General features: G+C 49.9%; 1 protein-coding gene across 3 annotated transcripts in view; it reads left to right on the top strand.

The window, feature by feature from the left end:
- Positions 1–19,866, top strand: part of ARHGEF4 (Rho guanine nucleotide exchange factor 4) — a 141,147-nt gene that overhangs the window by 60,078 nt on the left and 61,203 nt on the right. For 2 of the 3 annotated variants that reach the window (XM_084752950.1, XM_084752951.1), the window contains one exon: positions 9,279–9,405. In XM_084752950.1, the coding sequence (XP_084609076.1) occupies positions 9,279–9,405 (127 nt within the window). Of the gene's footprint in view, positions 1–9,278; positions 9,406–17,699; positions 18,100–19,866 lie in introns of those variants that run through there. The other variant, XM_084752952.1, reaches the window with a different exon arrangement.

Raw genomic sequence — 19,866 nt, 5'->3', positions numbered from 1 at the left:
ATTACACGTGCTTGTGAGCTACCTGAGCTGGGTGCTGGAAATTGAACTCAGGTCCTCCAGCCCCACTTTAAAGTTTGTTTTATAAGAAAGTTAAAGCAGAGCATACGTGAGAAAAGAAACCGAATATATGGTGTTCAGATTGCCAAGGTGATGTGTATATTTTTACTTTAAGGTTTCTGCTTCGTTATGTGATTGAAAGAATATAGATAAAAATAATTAATTAAAAACCCAGTAAGAATTGTATGGGACAACGGTTAATGTGAAAAATTACGTCTTCGGTGTTGATAATGCCAGTTTGTTTTAGCATCTCAGCTACAAAACTGTTGCCAGGGGTGGGGATACTGTAGAGTGGGTGCTTGGTATTCACAAGGCCCAGCATGCCTTGTGACCAGAGTATGACCAGAAACTCACTGGATCCTTGCTCAAAACAACAGCTCAGTATACACTAACTCAGTATTTACCTTATAGCCTACAGCTAGAAACATAATAACTAAGTTGGAGACCAGAGCCTCTGGGAACACTTCAGAGGCTGTAGGAATGCAGGTGACTCTAGTCCTAAACTCTAGTCTGCTGTGCTCAGCACAAGAGGGAATGCTGGGGTGTCTGTACTCTTGTGACCACCAGAGAGCGCTGTACTGCCTGTGACCAGTCCAAGGAAAGACCCAAATTCAAAATTCAAAAGCTGTTTCCGCTAAATGCACACATCCCTTTCACACTGCTATATACAGTGGAAAGTCCTAACTCAAGGGTTCTTGTACAGGTGGGCAGAGAATCTGTCACATTCAGTTATAGCTCCCTTATTAACTTCACCATTAAATAACTAATTCCACAGGGCTGGGGAGCCAATTCAGCGGGTAAAGTACACCCATGTAGGAAGTGAGGTGTGGCCACTTGTGTCTGTGACTGTAGAGCTGGGGAGGTGGAGACAGACAGATCCCGAAAGCTTTCTCACCAGCAAGTGGAGCCAGTCTGTGAGCTCCAGGGTCAATCAGTAAAATCATGTTATCTCAACATATAAAGTGCAGAGAATAGAGGAATGTCAATCTCTGGCCTCCACTCACATGTGCACACGTGTATGTGCGCCTGCACAAATGTGCTGTGCATGTACACACACACACACACACACACACACACACACACACACACACGGGAAAAGGGTAGGCGCAGCCTCCTGCTGTAATAATGCTCATAACCTCATAACGAGTGAGAACTTTTAGTTCACATTCCTGAACCTTCTAAGTTGCTCCAGGCAGTAATGCTTCAGTGATGGCAATGGCCAGTTAACATTAGTAATAAGAGACACTGGTGGTATTTGGACCAAGGAGGTGTGGCCTCAGAGTCCACACTTTAACTACCACAACCACATGATCCAGCCTGTCTCAGAGAAAAGCACCCATATATTTAAATGATCTCAACCTGGAACTTGGTGGTTGTCCTTGATCGTGATTGACGACTGGGATTGGTAGGAAGTGTCTGTGATGTCCTTGGATGTGTCCTGTGTAGGTCTCAGCAGATGGATAGTGACATCATTCCCTGGCGTAAGGAAGACAGGTGCACAATGGCACCAGAGAATGTGGCTTCCTGACAACAGTGTCTGGGAAGAGCTACCACGACCAGGCAACCCTCACTAAAAAGCATTTGATTGGAGAGGGGTTGGGATGGGGGCTTGCTCACAGTTGCACATCATGGAAAACAGTAGCTGAGAGCTACATCCTGTCCCACAAGTAGCAGGCAGAGAGAGAGAGAGAGAGAGAGAGAGAGAGAGAGAGAGAGGGAGGGAGAGAGCGAGCTCAAAGCCCACCCTCAGTGGCACACCTCCATCAAGGCCATACTTCTAATCTTTCCAAACCTTCCAACTGGGAACTAAGGATGCAAACATAAGAGCCTGTGGGGGACATTCTCATTCAAACCAGCACAGACAATTATCTCCTACATCTCTGGAGCCTGGAAATCAAAACTCAGAGTATCAGTGATACCAGGCCTTTCAGTGTGATGGGCCCTTTCGAGGCACCGTTGTACATGACCTTAGGATCTACAATGCTGGATACTCAGGCATCCTAGATGCATGAGAGGACCTAAGACAGCAGCTTCAAGTTCACTGTCTCACACCAACGGAGATTTAAGATGTGGTTTCTCATGGGAGTATACTATCCTAGGCAGGAATGCTATTGCTGCAATGAAAACACCATGACCTAAAAGCAAGCTGTCAAGGAAGGGGTTTATGTTGGCTCCGATTCCTTATCGATTCTACTTTATTAGGGATTTAGTAAAGGCACGTCCCTCCCTTACAGCCCGACTACCCTAAACAGGAGGGAAAGGAGATTAAGGAGAACAAGAACGAAACCTTCTGGGTATCAGCTCCATGGGGGCGACTCCCCTGGCGTGATTCTCAGGAGTCTAGCAGATCATCCATCCAACAGAAGCAGCCACACCATCGGAGCACTGAACTTGGAGGTCCTCCCTGACACTGCAAATCCCCAGCCGTTGGGCAGGGATCTCCCGTTTCTCCTTCCTGTTCCCTCCTCCCATCGATGGTCATTTTGCTGGGTTGAGTTGCCAGCCCCTGTCTTTTGTCTTGGGCTGATATGGCTACTCTGATTCTATCTCAGATGTTTATCAGTTTGTAGAGGCAAAGTCCCAGTGGGGTGGCATCCTGAGACTGTTTTCACGTTAGGCCCACTCCGTGGCAAGATTACGTTCTCTTCACAGGTTTGTTGGAGGAAGTCAGGACAGGAACTCAAGTAGGGCAGGCAGGATCCTGGAGGCAGGAGCTGATCCATGGAGGGGTGCTGTTTACTGGCTCGCTTCCCATGGCTTGCTCAGCTTCCTTTCTTATAGAACCCAGGACCACTGGCCCAGGGGTGGCACCACCCACCATGGGCTGGGCCCTTCCCCACTGACCACTATATGAGAAAATGCCTTACAGCAGGATCTCATGCAGCCGTTTCCTCAGCTGAGGCCCCTTCCTCTCTGATGACTCTAGCTTGTGTCAAATAAACTCACAAAGCCGTCCTTGACCTTGACTCTCGGCTAGCTGTTGTCTCTTGACAGGAGTTGCTCCCCTCTGACCTTAAGGGTGTCTCCGTGCTGTCAATTATAGTAAGTATTCTTTGTTCTTCTTGGCTACCAAGAAGAAGCCAAGGGGTGGTCTGGAATGGTCTCCTAGGTGAAATGCTCTTGTTAGGAGATAGCCTGGTCTATTGAAATTAGCTGCATCGGAAGCAAGAATATGAGGAAAGCCAATGGGGACTGAGCCACCATAGTGACAGGAGTGGAAGCAGCAGCTAGGATTCTCCCCACATCCTTTTCCCCTTCCCTCTCAGCTGTCTTCCTGGGCCCTGCTATGCTCTTGACACAACAGGAGAACCCTGCAGAAGGGACTAGCAAGGAGAAGCAGACCTTACAGGAGAAAGAAGGTATTCTCCCAGAGAGAGCTGAGGAGGCAGAGGTAAAGGCCAAATACCCAAGCCTATGACAAAAGCCCAGAGGATCCGACTCCCTCATAAAGAAACTCCAGAAAGCGTGAAATGTGCTTTGACTCAAGGAGACGACATGGCCAAAGCCATGGGGGAGATGCAACTGCCAAGGACAGGATCAGAACTTGGTGACTGGTGACACATCCCCTATCCCAAAGAATCTGCCTCAGAGAAAGTCCTCACTCACCACCAGCAGCTTTCAGGGTCCCCTGAGTACCCTTCCTCCCGGACTACAGTGAAGAGATGCGCTTTCTGCGTCTCTGTGTTGCTCCCTGGGCCACTGTGCTTTATGTCTACATCATGGGGAGCTGGGGAAAAGGATTTTTCAGAAAGAAAAGGGTATTTGCTCACCTACAGTGTCCACTGCAACCCTCCCTGCCAAGGGCCTCTAACAGTGTGTCCTGGTTATCACGGGATGAAAAGCTAGGTGGACATTACTCATGAAAAGTGGATACCTTCTCTCCTCCCGTGTGTTGCTTTTCCAAGTATTATGGGATAATGGGAAGGGCACTGGTTCAGGAATAAAAATATTTGGGTTCTGGTTCCTCTCAGTCAACGGTACTGATGTATAGTCTTGGTAGGGTCTCTTAGCTTCTCTGGATTCTAAAACAGAACATGAATAAGATAATTCTGACTCAAAGAACCCTATCCCTGCTCTAACTATGCTCCTCCTCATAAAACCACGAGTGAGGGAGGCCCCCATGGCCAATCCTCCACTCTGTAAAACTAGGACGACACATGATGCAACAGAATCTCATATATATGGTAGTCTTCCCGGGGTATGGGACGTGGCTGAAGAAGATAGCCATGGGCGTGTCTGGACTCCACCCTCTTTCCTGGGCCTACAGTTTGATCCCAGCTGCTACAAAGCTGCTCTGGCTTCAGAGTGGATGGAGTTTGAGGAAATTGGTCCAACTGTGTGCATGCAGAGGCTGCTTCAGATGTATCCAGATGCTAGGGGTTTCATTAGGGAGGGGAGGCGGGGTGGGCTTGAGGGTTTGGTGTGACATCTGGAGCATCAGGCTCTTGGCAGTGGATGCACTGCAGCAGAGGCTGAGAAGAGGGCTCAGGGAAGCCTCTCTGGGGATCGTTTGCCCAGCTCTAGTCCAGCGCTGACTGATGAACAAGTGCAGGACAAGGCGGCTCTGGTGGCCGCGTCTTTGATCTAGTTGTCACTAGTTTGGCCTGGTTCTTACCGAATGCCTCCAGTTAGTTCATTAACTGAGAAGGAGGGCTGGAGTGAGAACCGCTCAACAAAGCAAGATGCTGCGGTCTCTCTCACCCTTTTACCTCAGATCCCAGTGCGCAGTATCATGACTGGCACGTGAAGGGCTGTGTAAATGTACTCTTCTTCTGACTGTCCACTCAGTTCTAGGGTTTGGGTAGGAAAATATTAGTGGGGATTGAGGGAGAGAGAGAGAAAGTGAGAGAGAGAGGGAGAGAGAGAGAGAGAGAGAGAGAGAGAGAGAGAGAGAGAGAGAGAGAGAGAGAATATATATGAATCTCCTTGGCCTCTCTGCCCTTAAATTCTTGACCCTTATTTATAATTGTTTAAAATTTTATAATTTCTTATTCCCATTTTCTCATATTGTCATCCTTTTAAAATATTTATTTATTTATTTATTTATTTATTTATTATGTATACCGTGTTCTTTCTGGCTGCATATATGCCTACAGGCCAGAAGAGGGCACTAGATCTCATTATAGAGTGTTGTGAGCCATCATGAGATTGCTGGGAACTGAACCAGTGCTCTTAACCTCTGAACCATTTCGCCAGCCCCCGTATTGTCATCCCTGATCTAAAGTGCTTGTGGGAAGAGGATAGTGCCAAGCACTGTCTGGTTTCTCTAATGTCCCAGCCATGTTTTACAGGTGTATGCCCTGTTACTTTATATTTGAATGCACCTGTACCTCTGTATACTGTCTTCATCTCGGATTTTGGGTTGTGTACTTGTCCCCTTTGTCTGAGCTGTCTTCTCTACTGTTCAGTTTGTGTCTTCAAGACGGATGTCACTGTGAGTCCATATTTTAGGAAGGAACGGGAGGAATAGGAAAATCAAGCTGGCTTGTACGCTCAGTGACTCAGAATGCTAAGGCAGAAGAATGGATAGATCATGGCCAGCCTGGGCTCCAGGGTGACTTCAGGGCCAGCCTGGGCTTCAGGGTGACTTCACGGCCAGCCTGGGCTTCAGGGTGATTTCAGGGCCAGCCTGGGCTTCAGGGTGATTTCAGGGCCAGCCTGGGCTTCAGGGTGATTTCAGGGCCAGCCTGGGCTTCAGGGTGACTTCAGGGCCAGCCTGGGCTTCAGGGTGACTTCACGGCCAGCCTGGGCTTCAGGGTGATTTCAGGGCCAGCCTTGAAACAGTCTCAAAATAAAAAGTAAAAAGAAGGCTGGGGCTATAGATCAGTGTTTGAGTATTTGCCTAGCATGCCAGAGGCCCTTGTTAAAACACACACACACACACACACACACACACACACACACACACACAGAGAGAGAGAGAGAGAGAGAGAGAGAGAGAGAGAGAGAGAGAGAACCAAACTGTTGGTCTCATTCTTCAAGACTAAGAAAATGAAGAACCAAGATCCACTGTGTATTTGCCACCTGCCTCTTAGCAAACATGGATCATTTCAAAACCCAAGTGCATTTCTTTACGTCCAGATTATTAAGACCCGTCCAAACCAGGGCATGATCTGGCCATATCTTCTACCCAGTCACTGCCTCATGACTGTGCTGTCTTGGACTCCACAGCTGCCAGTGGCTGTGATTCTGCGTGGCCTTAGATAACCACTTCTCCCCTAAAATGTCCAGTTACACAATGTCTAAAGATGTGTGTGTGTGTGTGTGTGTGTGTGTGTGTGTGTGTGTGTGTGTGTAGCCAGGCATAGTGGCACATACCTTGGAAGGTGGAACTCTCTTGGTTTGAGGCCAACCTGTTCTGCATAGAGTTCCATGACAGCCAGGGCTACAAGGAGAGACCCTGCCTAAAAAATATTATTAATTTTTTTCTTGTTTTTCATGGTTATTTCAAAATGAGATGAAACATTTTGTTGGTGGATAGGAAAAGGAGAAAGGAAGATGGTAGTACCTTACATGTGTTCTGCAAGGCCTTCAGTGGGGGCAGCTGGCCTGATGTCACTGCTCAGAACCCCGCCCCTCCTCTTCTCTGTTTAGCTTGCTTACCTCATACCCAGCTACAAGCCCCATACGCACCTTCCTCAGTGTTCTAGATCTGGCCATTTTAGCTCTTCCTTTGAACCCCAGCCTCTGTTCCCACTGCGGCATATGTGAGCAGCCTACAGGAAATTGTTACTGTCCCTACCTACAGAGAGCAAGGTTCTGCCCGCCAGCACCATAGTTGGGCTCCCATAAGAGTCCTGCAGATGGCTGAATTCTCGCGGTGTTTTCATGTGGCTAGCTCTTTGTGCCTCTTCTCCGAGAGATCTTGATTCATCTAAGATGACTGCACCCTGCTGACCTAGCCACCCCCCGACAGCTCTGCTCCTGACACCAGCATGGTGCTATCAGAACTTCAGCAGACGTATTTCGAAGAGACAGCAACATCTTGTACCTGGGATGTGGGGACGGGATTGGAACTGAAATTCAGTTTTGCACTCATTGACTCAAAAGTGCCTCTGGTTCATCCAAAGAGATGAGTCTAGACAAAGGGGGTGTGCAGCCCTGGTGGAGGGGATAAAACACCCTCTGGGAGCAAGAGAGGAAGTGGAGCCCAGAGAAATGCCCCCCAAGACTCATTTATAAAGGCAGCTGGCCTGCCTGCCTGGAAAGCGTTGCCATGACTGGGGTGGCTGTTGCTTGGTTAGCCTCCAGCTGCTTTCAAGCCTTTGTCTTTAGTTTTCAAATCTGCTAATTTAGGGTTCTGGCTCAGCGGTTAAGAGCACTGGCTGCTCTTGCGCGGGACCCAGGGTTGGTTCTCAGTACCCATAGAAGGCAGTTCATAACTGTCTGTAACTCCAGCTCCAGGGCATCCAATGCCCTCTTCAGGATTACTCAGGCTCCTGCATGTAAATAAACTCACTCATAAACATTCAGTCTTAAGTCAATAAATCTCTAAAGCTGTTTGTTTACAGTGCCTTTCGGAATAGACAGACTGGGCTTTCTTATCTGAACTTTTCTGAGCACTGTGTTTGCATGTCAATGTCCTTTATCCCACGTAGGAAGGTTTTAGCTCTTACTTTGTGTGTGTGTGTGTGTGTGTGTGTGTGTGTGTGTGTGTGTGTGTGTGTGTGTGTGTGCGCCATGTGTTTTTTTATTGCATGGTTTTCCCTCTCTCATCTCCTCCCAGATCCTCCCTCCACTTCCCTGCCCTAACTCCATGCCTTGTTACTCTGTCTCTCCTAAGATAACAAACATGTAAATAAAAAAAGAAACAAAGATAAAACAGAAGGAACAAAATAAACTAAAAACCAAACAAGCTAAGAAAGCATAGGAAACACACACATACACACACACATACACACACACACACACACACACACACACACCATAAAAACTCAAAATCAGAAACTACTATATCAAAAATAAAAAGCCCAAACGTATTTGTCTCTTTGCATCTGGGTTACCTCATTTAGGATGATGTTTGTAGTTCCATCCGTTCACATGAGAATTGTGTCATTGTTTTGAACAGCTAAGTAATATACCATTGTGTAACGTATGACATTTTCGTTATTTACTCACCTATCGGCAGACATCTAGGCTGTTTTCAATCTCTGCCTGTTATGAATAGAGCAACAGTTACGTGGATGAGCACGTGTCTCATCATATGGGGTCCTTTGGGTTCATGCCCAAGAATGCTATATCTGGAACCTGAGGCAGATCTACTCGTAGCTTCCTGAGGAGCCAGCACACTGACTGACATGGTGTTAGCCGTTCATTTCTTGTCAGGTTTTGGCATCAGGCTTTTCATTCTCTAGGGCAGCTGTGACCAATGTCTGATAAGAAGCAACTTAAGAAGAGTGTGTTTCAGCTCAGAGTTAGAGAAGTCTGTTGTGGAGGCGGAGGCATGGCAGCGGGAGTTGAAGGTCATTCTATGATCTCAGTGAAGAAGGAGAGAGAGAGAGAGAGAGAGAGAGAGAGAGAGAGAGAGAGAGAGACAGACAGACAGACAGACAGACAGACAGACAGACATATGTTTAGCTTGCCTTCTCCTTCTTATTCAAAATGGAGCCTCAAACCATAAGATGGCACCGCCTCCGTGTAGGGCAGTTCTTCCCAACTCAATGAGCCCCAATGTACAAAATCCTTCATGGATATGCCCAGAGATTTATCTACCCAGCTAAGTTCAGAGCACATGTGTTTTGCTGGTCTGGACTGGTGTTTCTTATGTCACACAGGTTCCCAGGTCCCTGCAGTGCCCTGTGACACCCACTGAGCCATCTCCCCAGCACCAGGAATTGCATTGTATTAAATGTCCCCCCCCCCCCTGCCCTGACAATATGCTTTCAGTAAAATTAAAAGTTTTATTTTGGAGCAAATATAAGGCTGTCAGGCTGACCAGCTTGGAGGGGTGTTATCTCATGCCTCCTCTACAGTCCGTACTCCACATAGTTGAAGGCAACCTGTCCCACCTGGGATGCAGACATGTCCTCCTACACTGCAGACTCCATGGTCACCTCCCTCCTGGGTTTTGGTATAAACTGTGCCTCCTAGAGGAGTGTGCATTTTGGCCGTGGCCCCTTCTCACAGGAAAGGCTGGGGAGCTAGAGAAGTTAGGCATTGGCACTAACAGCCTGTGGTCTCTTTCTTCATTTGCCTTCTGCCTCCCCCCCCCCCCATTCCAGTGCTGGAGGAAGACAACCATCACCTCTCCAGAGTCTCTGCACCTCCCTAGAAGAAGCCTCCTGCTCTCCCAGAGTGCCCCAGTGGGACTGGACCGCACAGGCTGGCCAGAGCCCACGCCTGATCCTGGTGAGCTTTGTGGCTTTCTCTTGTCATATCCCTGGGTGTGCTGTCAAGGACAGGGGTGAGTGTTGTGATATCTCTGTCTGCTCGTCGTGGAGAAGTGACCCAAAAATGAGAGGGGTTGACAGCTATCAAGGACCATCTTGTATCCTAAGGAAGGGCTTGGTCAGCACTGGGCAGATGCTACAACTGGGTGCCCAGGCTTGACTCTGAAAGGTCTCAGGTTTGGCTTGAAGAGGAAGACTGGGAAGAATTGTTCTTTTGTGTAAGATGAGCATCAGAAAAACCCAGCATGGCTGGGGCCTATGAGGAGAGCTCAAGCCTATGTGGCAGAGGGAGGGTCCCTTCTTCTAGGTCTCCGAGAGAGAGGAGGATTCAGGCTCACGTGGTTGATGTGTAGACTGCAGTAAGCATTTGTAGAAAAAACACCCAGGTAGTTTGCTGTCTCAGGTCTAGCCATTGGTGCTCCCCTTTTTAAGTTTTATGTCAGCTGCTCTTGGTTCCTTTCTCAAAACAACAGTAAACACTATAGCTTCATATATTCACCCACAAACGGGCTGAGTCATTCCAGAAGGGCAGAGGGCCCCCAAATGATCCAGGCCCGACTCTCTCTTAACCATAGCTGGGGGCAGAAGATGGGTGCTGAGGGATGCTCTGAGGCTCTTGGTAGATGGACAGAGTCTGTAGTCCTAAGTGGGTTTGTGTGATACATTGAAAAGCATTCCGCTGGCTGCTGGACAAAGACCTAAGCCGAGTTTTAGAAAGAAACACTTGAGAAAACAAAACACCCCCTTTTGCCAGGTTGTGGTGGGGCCGGGCTGGGGGCACCCAGGCCATTAGTCAAGCCCATTGAGGGTGAAGGGTGGTCAGTGCCAGAAGGAGCATTTGCCCATGACTGGCTGAGGAAGCAGCTGTAGATCAGGCCTGGGTCTTGACCTCAAGATCCGAGGTGTGTGTGTGTGTGTGTGTGTGTGTGTGTGTGTGTGTGTGTGTGTGTGTTGGATGCTGGATCCTGGCAAGCTTTGGGCTTTCTGTCAGTGAATGGGCCTGCTGAGACTGCACTGTGAAGTGGAGGCTGTGATCATAAATTCATAGTCAGCCGCGATGCAAACGAGCATCTGCTAACTGATGAAATAATGACTCTCAAGGAAGAGCCATTTTCTCTTATGATCCCCACGTTAAGTTATGGAATTACATAGAACAGTGTGGAAGGGGGCTGTGGGCATAGACCAGTCGGTACTGAGCACGGAAGTATGAAGACCCAAGTTCAATCCCAGAACCCAAGCAAAAAGCCAGATGTGCTTGCATACACGTGTAATCCTAACCCTGGCCAGATGTGCTTGCACACACATGTAACCCTAACCCTGGCCAGATGTGCTTGCACACATGTGTAACCCTAACCCTGGCCAGATGTGCTTGCACACATGTGTAACCTAACCCTGGCCAGATGTGCTGCACACACATGTAACCTAACCCTGGCCAGATGTGCTTGCACACATGTGTAATCCTAACCCTGGCCAGATGTGCTACACACATGTATAATCCTAACCCTGGACAGATGTGCTGCACACATGTGTAACCCTAACCCTGGGGAGGAATAGACAGTGTGGCCCACTGGCCGGCCAGCCTAGCCTGCTCGGTGAGCCCCAAGCCAGTGAAAAAATTAAACCTATCCATCAAGAGCTGATGACGTTGAAAACTAATTGAAAAACATGAGCAAGAGACAGTCCATAAGCTCCAGGAGGGCGCTGGAAAGTATGTATGCAAGCTAGAGACCAGAGCATGAGTTACAAGTCCCACAAGGGCAGAGAGTGAGGTAAGACCAGGGGAAGAGTAAGTGGATGGAACTGAAGTTCCTCCAGAACTGAGAAGGAAAAAGATCAAAGGGTTACATGGCGAGTGGTTCAGAAGGCAGGAAAGCAAGAATTGGAGCAGCAATAATTGAAGGAGGAAAAGGCAACTCACCTAAGCTGAATCCCCGCATCAACTGTGACACTCGGTGGCTGAAGTGTCGACTCCATGGTGACACCTGAGATAAAGAGAAATGGAGCGTACATCTAGATTCTTGCCTGACAGGAAGCGTAGCCAGCTCTGGCCCTGCTTGTGAGGCAGCATCACCATTGTCATCGTCCTCGCTATGACTGCTACTTTTAATTAATGTATTTATGTTTATGTGCCTGGATGTTTTGCCTGCATGTATGTATATGCACTACATATGTGTTCCTGGTGCTGTTGGAGGCAGAAGAGGGTGTTGGATCCCCTGAGAGTGGAGTTAGAGACGGTTGTGAGCTGCCATGCGGGTGCTGAGAATCAAATCAGGATCCTCTGGAGGAGCAGCCAGTGCTCTTAGCCACTGAGCCATCTCTCCGGCCTCAACCATTTCTTATTTTGTGTGTGGTCAAGGTAGAGACCCACATCACAGAAGCTTTAATGTCTTTTTATTTTTAATCCTGCACAAATTTACCTGCCAGTGAATTTGAACAACGCTCTGAGATAACTGCAGATTATGAGGCTTTGAGTTTATAAGAAGGCGATGTGTTCATGTGTCCGGGCTCGCTTGGAGGATGGATTATCTGAAGACAAAGGTTTTCTCACAGTCATTCCTCTAAAATCTCCATTTGTGTGCATGCGTGCATGTATGCGAACATGAGTGCTTGTGTGTGTGTGTGTGTGTGCTTTTGCATGGGGATGTGGGTATGAGTGAGCACACTTGTGTTTAGAGACTGGGTCTCTCCCTGGGATCTGAAACTCACCACTTACATGGCCCCAGGGATTTCCCTGCCACTGCCTCCCTAGTTCTGAGACTTCCAACACATGCCATGACACCCAGGGTTTCCTATGTGCTAGGGATTGAACTCGGGTCCTTGAGCTTGCAGAGCAGGTGCTTCCTCTACCGTGCTATCTTCTTAGCCCTAGTAGGTGAAGCTCTGTCACTGGCTTCTTGGCCAGGAGCAATCCAATAAAAAAAAAATGAGCAGATATCTGTACTTATATCTGACATAGCAGGAAGCGACAAAGGTCGGAAGAGATAAAGGTCATCATCACGTATTACAAAAGGGATCAATCAATCAAATGATGTGACAGGTGGAAGCATCTGTAGGCAGCACTGGTGCAGCCACTTTCATAAAACAAACACCATTGCACATGAACGGGCAGACAGGTCCAGATCGAGTCCCCGTAGGTAATCAACACCCACCTCTCATCAGTCATTAGGCCATCCAGACAAGTAAGTCAGCCAAGAACCTTCAGAATTAGCCTGTACCAAAGATCAACTGTCTTTAAAGACACCCACAGAATAGCCCCCTCCCCCATGCAGTGCACATATTCCTCTTAACAGCCAGTGCAGCTTTCATGCCGGTCAGAGTTACTGTTGCGCCTTTTCGTGCATTTATTGCTGTGCCGAACTCCAGAACTTCCACTTGCTTCTGTTAACACTATTTCTGTCTGAGCACCTGTGTGATGCAACCTTATCTTCTGTTAATCATGGTTTCCTTTGGTTCTGTGGACATGGATGCTTTGATTATTTTTTGTTGTTGTTGTGTTTTGTTTTGACAAATGATATATGGATGCAGTAGCATGTATGGACACTTTCTCCTTGCTAAGGTCGTACTTTGCTGTTCCATCACATGTTTCATTTTTTTGGTTGGGAAGTAAATATTTCAGGCAGTGTATTGTATCAACACTGAGCACTGTTCTCCGACTACATCTGATACGGTCGTTTCTTTGCTTAGTAACCGGGCGGTTGTTTTAGAAACCTTTCTTTCCTTTCTCACAGCACGACGGAGCCTCTGACAGATTCAGAAGGTGCAGCTCTCACATGTTCCGTCGCCTGATGACAGTGGCTTGGCTGAGGCTCCCCCTCACCCCCTCACCCCCTCACCCCCTCACTCCCCCCACCCCCTCACTCCCCCCACCCCAACCTCCTCTTCTCACACTCCACTGATTATTAAGCTGTGCTGAGTGGCAGCTGGTTGCTCTTTTTTTTTTTTTTTCAGTATCGTTCCTGGAGGACTTAAATATTATTGAAGTAATCCAGTCAAGTTCTGGTTTGTTTGATAGGAAACATTCTGGGGTGAGGCTTTGGTGTTTGACTCCAGGTGGACCACTCTAGCTGTATTTATCCAGTTCCCTCTAGAGGCCTAGTTTAGGATCACTCTTTACATCCCTGAGCTCCCAAGTTCCCTTCCTAAACCTCTACTGTCATCTAAGGCACCTTTAGGCTTAAACTTCTCTGTGCTCTGTTACAAATACGACCAGTCCCTTTGGGAAGAAGCATAGTGCTGCTAGGGAGCCAGCTTTTCCCCTAAGGCAGGAAAATCTTGGAGCCAGGATTCTGGATGTAGGAGCAGAAGGAGTGGCAAGCTTCTCTCTGAGTGATGCTCTGAGAGCCAGGAGTTGAGGGAGCAGCAGTAGCTGAAGTCCTTGGAGATGGCCTTTCCTGGCATGGAACTAACTGGGCCTGCCATGTATTCTCCCTGGGCCAAAGCAGAAATCCCACTGCTTACTCACTCTTGCTTACTCGGGACTCAGCCACGGGTAACACGGGAGCCTGGGACCTCCTGGCATCCTGCTCCTAGAGGAGAGACCTCTGGCCTTTGAAGCTGTGTAGAGAGGGAGCCTTTGCTGAAGGCAGAGCCTCACTGAGCTGTAAAGTACAGGGTAGCAGCGGTTTGGGTTCGGGTACCACCGGCTCCACCTTCCCTACAGAGCTGGCGACTGATATTCCTGGACCACCACCCCAAAGGCTACAAATGTGTTTCTAGTGAGTTTTATACAAGTGTCTCAGAAGTTGCTCTTGCTGGCTGCCCTGAGGTTGGCTGCAGTCTCACCTGCTTTCACAGCCTGTCAGTGAGGTTCTCAGACGAGATATATTGGGTGGCAATGCTTATGTCACATCTTGTCTAAATCCATGTCTGAAACTTCTTGTCATAGCCCCATCGGCTGTGCTCTGTGCTGCATACAGCATGTTCACAGTAAACACTGCCTGTGCTACTGATGTCATAGCCCCAGCAGCTGTGTGTTGTGCTGCACACAGCACGTTCACAGTAACACTTGCCTGTGCTGCTGATGATATTGCAGCATCCATGAATCCTCAAAGGGGAAAATAAGGGAAATGATAGCTCCACAGTGGTCCAAGAAAGGATGGGATACAAATAGTACTTATTGGGTAATATGGTGGACGATCCAGGGAACATACCTAATACATGTTGATTAAATGCCAGGGATTATTTCAGGTGTTGCACATGTATGATCAGTTACTCTGTACTGCTGTGACAGAACCCTGGCAATGATCAATTTAAAGAAGAGATTATTTAGATCACGGCCCAAGAGCACATCCCATCATGGTGCAGAAGGCAGGGCGGCAGGACAGGGAGGCAGCTGGTCATACTACTTCCACAGTTGGGAAACCGAGAGAGGTGACAGCCGGTGCACAGGTTGCTTTCTCTTCTTAGTCAGTCTGGGACCCTAGCTCATGGAAATGGTGTCACCCACATTTCAGACTGGATCTTCCCACCTCTAGTAACCTAATCTACCAAGTCCCCTCATGAGCACGCCCAGAGCCTGCTTTCCGTGACAATTTTAAATCCTGCCAAGCTGACAATCAATATAAACTGTCACACGTAACCCCATCTGTTCCCACAGCCATCCTGCAGAAATAGTTAGAAAATAGCTCTGTTTGCTGTTCAGAAAGTTAAGTAATCTGCCCAAGGTCAAGGCCAGGAAGAGCCGATCCAGAGCGAAATCCAGAATGTTCTATGTTGAGCTTCTTTCTGTCCAGCTCTGTTACAGAAACTGAACACAGGGCTAATTGTTAGGCAGATGGGACAGAAATGGACCTGTAGGCTCAGACAGGCTTGGCCCCTTCTGTTTCCACATAGAGCCACTGATTCTACCACAAAGGAAGCCTATAAGCATGGCAGATGCCAACGGACTCACCAGACTCCCGGGAGTTACCTGACATAGCACGGAAGGAGGGAAAGGTTGTGCGTGGGAGGCAGAACATCATGTGTCAGAAGCATGCAGAAGCTGACACCCAGGGTACATCGTTAGAGAGCAAGGGAAGGCACTGGAGACATCCCAGACCTTCAAAGGCATGGCACAGTGACCTACGTCCTCTGGCAAGGCTCTGCCTCCTAAAGATTCCATAATCTCCCAGAAAGTACATTATCCAAACCATAACCATGTGCTTGTGCCCCTCAGTGGGGCAGCCCTTACGATCCCTTACACCTCAGAACAGGAAGCCTTGCATGCTTAGGAAAGAAGCAGAGATTCTATCCCATGCTGGAGCTTGCGCCTCCAGGGACCTCCGTCCTTCCCCATGGTACAGCTGAGATTGGCCACCTGATCAAAACCCACTAAAGTCTTGGGGAGATCTGAAATGAAACTCAACTTGCAGTCTGCTCAGGCTAGCCTGCTCAAGCTGCTGTTACGTGGCATACAAACCTGGCACCACGCACTCCCAGGTACACTTAGTCTCTTCAAAGTCTTACCCTGAAAAGAGCAAAGATTTGCCTTCTCCTACCTACCTGGCCATCTGCCCAGCCCCAGGTGCCTCCACAGGACATGGAGCCTGTGGCCAGCACTATGCTCAGTCAGAGAATCCTACTGGGTAAGGTGTCATATCCTCACCTCAGACCAGGGATAAACAGGAGATGGCTAACCAATGGGAACAAGTTCTGAAAGGGGTTAAATGCCATCTTGCCAAGGAAGGATATGGACCAATATATGAAGGTTGAGGAGAATCCAGTACCACAGACTACAAAGAGAAGAGCAACCCAGGGCCACTATGTGCAGAACGCCAGAAGCAAATAGAGTAAGGTAGCCATTGTGGCTGGTGGGGGGGGGGGGGGAGAAGAAGAAGGAGAGAGAGAGAGAGAGAGAGAGAGAGAGAGAGAGAGAGAGAGACAGACAGACAGAAAGAAAGACAGAGACAGAAAGACAATGAGACAGAAAGAAAGACAAAGTAAGGGACAGGGATGGTAGGGTTGGAGTGAGGGTGAAGGATGCTACAGAAACCGGTCCAGCCAGAACATGTAGGTTTTAGGGGTCATCTGGGGTATAAAAAGAAGCCTTGAAAGGAACTGGTGCAGGAGAATGACCCTGTGTGATTTATATTCTCAAGCTCTCCTTGGCAGCTCTGTGAGTAAGTACACGGTAGAGTAATGGAGAAGGAAGCAACCTCAACGTTCACCTTAGAGGTAGAACTGCAAGCCTTGTGCACAGAGGGCAACACGGAGGGAGTGTGACTCAGGCTGCCAGTTGGGAACCTTTCTTGTGTATTTCTTCAGGGGACAACCTAGAGGAGCACAGATGGTGACCCTCCACGCAGACAAAATTGGGGAGGCAGGAAGAGGGGGCAGTTGCTCTTTCCAAGGTCACGTAAGGGATGGTGGCAGAGTCTGAAGTAGGGGAGCTGGATAGGAAGGAAGCAGGAGGTGTACAAGCTCCCCCCACAGCCCCCCAAACGAGTAAAATAGATCAGGGCCGTGGCTAAGACACCCTCTGGTGTCCATCAAGTGAACACCAGTTTTGTTCAGAGCTGGTATGGATGAAAGGACAAGAGCCTGCTCTTGCGCTCTAAAATGGAACTGGTTCCCAAGAACGTTTAGTGCTGTTGCTAAGAGGGGGCGGGAGGAGAGAGAGAGAGGTGGGTCAGTAGCTATGATCAGCCTCCGTGCAGACTTCTCAATCTCCAGGCGAGACCAAGAGTCCCCACCATCTTGCCTCTGATTTTGTAATTAGTTATCGCTGTGGAGGCTTCTCTTCCTCTAGGCATACTCCAAGAACACACACAAGGCCCCAGAGTGTCTGGGAAAATGCAACTGACATCCTTCTCAGAAAGGACAGGTAACCCCTGTCTCCTCCTCACCTGCGACGTCCCCATTATGTTTGCCACTGGACTTTGCTCCCGTTTGATGTGAATTGTAACACTATTTTTTAAAGGGTCCATTAGTGACACCAGTGCTGTCAGAAGGGCCGCGGTCATCGCTCACCTGGGCACGAGGGCGCGCCCAGGCAAGCACGTCCCCAGAGCAGCTTGGGAGCCTGCGGGGGCCCCAGGTGTCGTCTGCGTGGGCCCCTGGACTGCATCTCGCAGTGACTGTGGTAGCCCTTGCAGAGCAAGCCTCCCTCGTGCTGGCCCATACCGCAGCAGGGCGCATTCCCCTCCCCGACGCCCGCGCGCCGATGCCAGCGGCCGCGGAGAGGACCGAGGGCGGCCCGGGGCCCGCGTCCGCGCCCCAGGTCTGCGTGCGCGCGGGCGAGAGCGCGCCGCCCGGCCGGCGACCCGCAGCGGGGCCCACAAGCTCTGCGCCCTGCCGGGTGGCCGCCCGACAGTGCCCACACGGGGTCCGGCGCCCGCACCGGGGCCGGGCGGGGAGCCTGCTGGGAGGAGCCCCACGATGTCGGGTGGCCCGGAGCCACGGCCGTGCGGCGGGGATGGTGCCCGGGACCCCGCCGGCCTGTGGCTGGAACTCGGGCCCGCTTGCCCCGGAGCGCCGCGCTGCCCCAGCGAGTCGAGTGGTCCTACCAGCGGCGACCTGGGCACTAGTAGCAGCAGCAGCAGCGGCAGCAGCACGGGGTTGTCCCCCGGTTCCGACTCGGACAGCAGCGGCGTGGTGTGCGGCGGCCGCGCTGCGGGCATGCGCGGCGCCCCGTCGCGCTCCCGGAGCCTGGAGAGCCTGCGCTCGGCCTCCGCGGGTAAGGGTGCTGTCTGCTCTCCCGCACCCCTGGCCTCACCGCAGCCTCCCCTCGCCCCTCTCAGCTAACCTTACCGTCTCCTGACCCCCCACCTCCCCCACGGTTTTGCCCTTCTGTGGCCTTTTACTTATGGCTGCGGGACACCGGTCCCTTCTTTGACCAGCTAATAGCAGGGAGCTACTTGTTTGCCACATCCCTGCTGCAGCTGCCCAAAGGGGTGCTTAAGGCGAGACTGGAAATTGGTTCACCCTTCTTGACTGTCTTCAGCCACTTGTTCCCTTTCTGTGTGGGTAGCCCCCTGGCCGGGGAGTCTGGGGGTCTGAGTCTCAGAGAGAGGCGCTTACCTGGGTGTTTGGCAACAAAAGTGAAGTTTCTCCAGGTGGGATTCTCTGGTTTCTCCCTCTACTGTGTACCCCCTAGAGCTCCTGGCGTAGCTAAACAACAGAATTCTAGGTACCAACAGGGAGGAAGAGTTTGATCCTCACTAAGGAGTGAGAAAATCCAGAGCGACTTCACCGGATGGTGATCATTTATCTTTGGTTAATTGTTGCCTTGGTTTCTTTGTATTTTAGCAGTGAGTGCTGTGAAGGAAGGCAGTTGCTATTGGAAAATCGCAGAGGTAGTGTACCCGTTAGTCCTGAGCGATGCTCAGCCTGAGAAACGGTGCTGGCCCCGCCCAGGTAGAGGGATGAGATTGAACTGTGCGTCAAAGCCAGACAGGAGCTAAGGGACCTCGCGCTGGCAGCAGCCCTCTGCCCCGTTCTCACCTCCATCCCCCACCCCCAGGACGGAGCAAAGACTATGTTGAGTATGGGTTGAATAAAAGTTGCTTGAGCAGAGCAGTGAGACCCTGAGGAACATGAACCTCGCACCGTAGTTTTTAGCAGACTTGGAAAAGGGAAGGAAACACGCACAGACCTTTGTTTTTAGTAGTCCAGGACTCTCATCTGTGCTCTCCCAAAACAGATAGATGACGTTCAGAAATTCTGGTATCCAACTGCTGGTGTCTTCAGCTACACGGTTCGGCTCCAATCTTGATGACTTCCCCAGAAACTGTGTGTCTCTTCTTGAGCCTAAATAGAACCTTTTTGAGCACCAAGGGAGATAACACCGTAAGAGAGACTTTAAACAATTCAGCAAAAAGCCCTTTCCTCTGCCTTTACTCCAAAGCACATCTTGCCTTTTGGGTTTGGAAAGCATACTTTCTCTGGCCCCTAGGAACTGCAAACCCAGCCCAGGCTCTCTTTTTTTGATGACCCAGTGCCTCAAGTGCCCTGAGCCCTCTTCCCTTCTCTTTCTGCCCCAGGATATGTGTACCAGCAAGACAGCATGGGGGATCAGAGATGGCAGTGTGTGTCAAGAAGCCTCAGATCTAAGGATCCCCAAGTCTAGCTCCTTGCACTGGGGTAGGGTGATGGGTCTCAGAAACAGCAGGGACTGCTTCCTGGAGGTCAGGAGTGGAAAGCATGACCGGGGGCTGGTGCTTGAGTGCTTCTCAGATGTCCCAGGGTTTGTGACAGCAGACTAGAGACAACATTGTGCTTCAGGGTTGTTTGAGACCCAGAAGCAAATGCCAGACCCCCCCCCCCCAACATGACACAGAACCACTGAAGTATTAGGAAAGGCATCTCAATGTATTCAGACAGGACAGCATCCAGAGGTACTGGGCAAGGAGTTTCTGGTCCCTTTTGAATCCTTCCTGCCCCGCTTCCATGCTCTACACTCTGCTCGTTGCTATGCTGGTAAAGTCTTGCCTGGCCAGGAATG

This window comes from Acomys minous (genome assembly GCF_964271855.1).
Source record: "Acomys minous genome assembly, chromosome: 13".
Classification (NCBI taxonomy): Eukaryota; Metazoa; Chordata; class Mammalia; order Rodentia; family Muridae; genus Acomys; species Acomys minous.
Note: the sequence above shows the minus strand (reverse complement) of the source record. Positions and strands in the feature narration are given on the sequence as shown.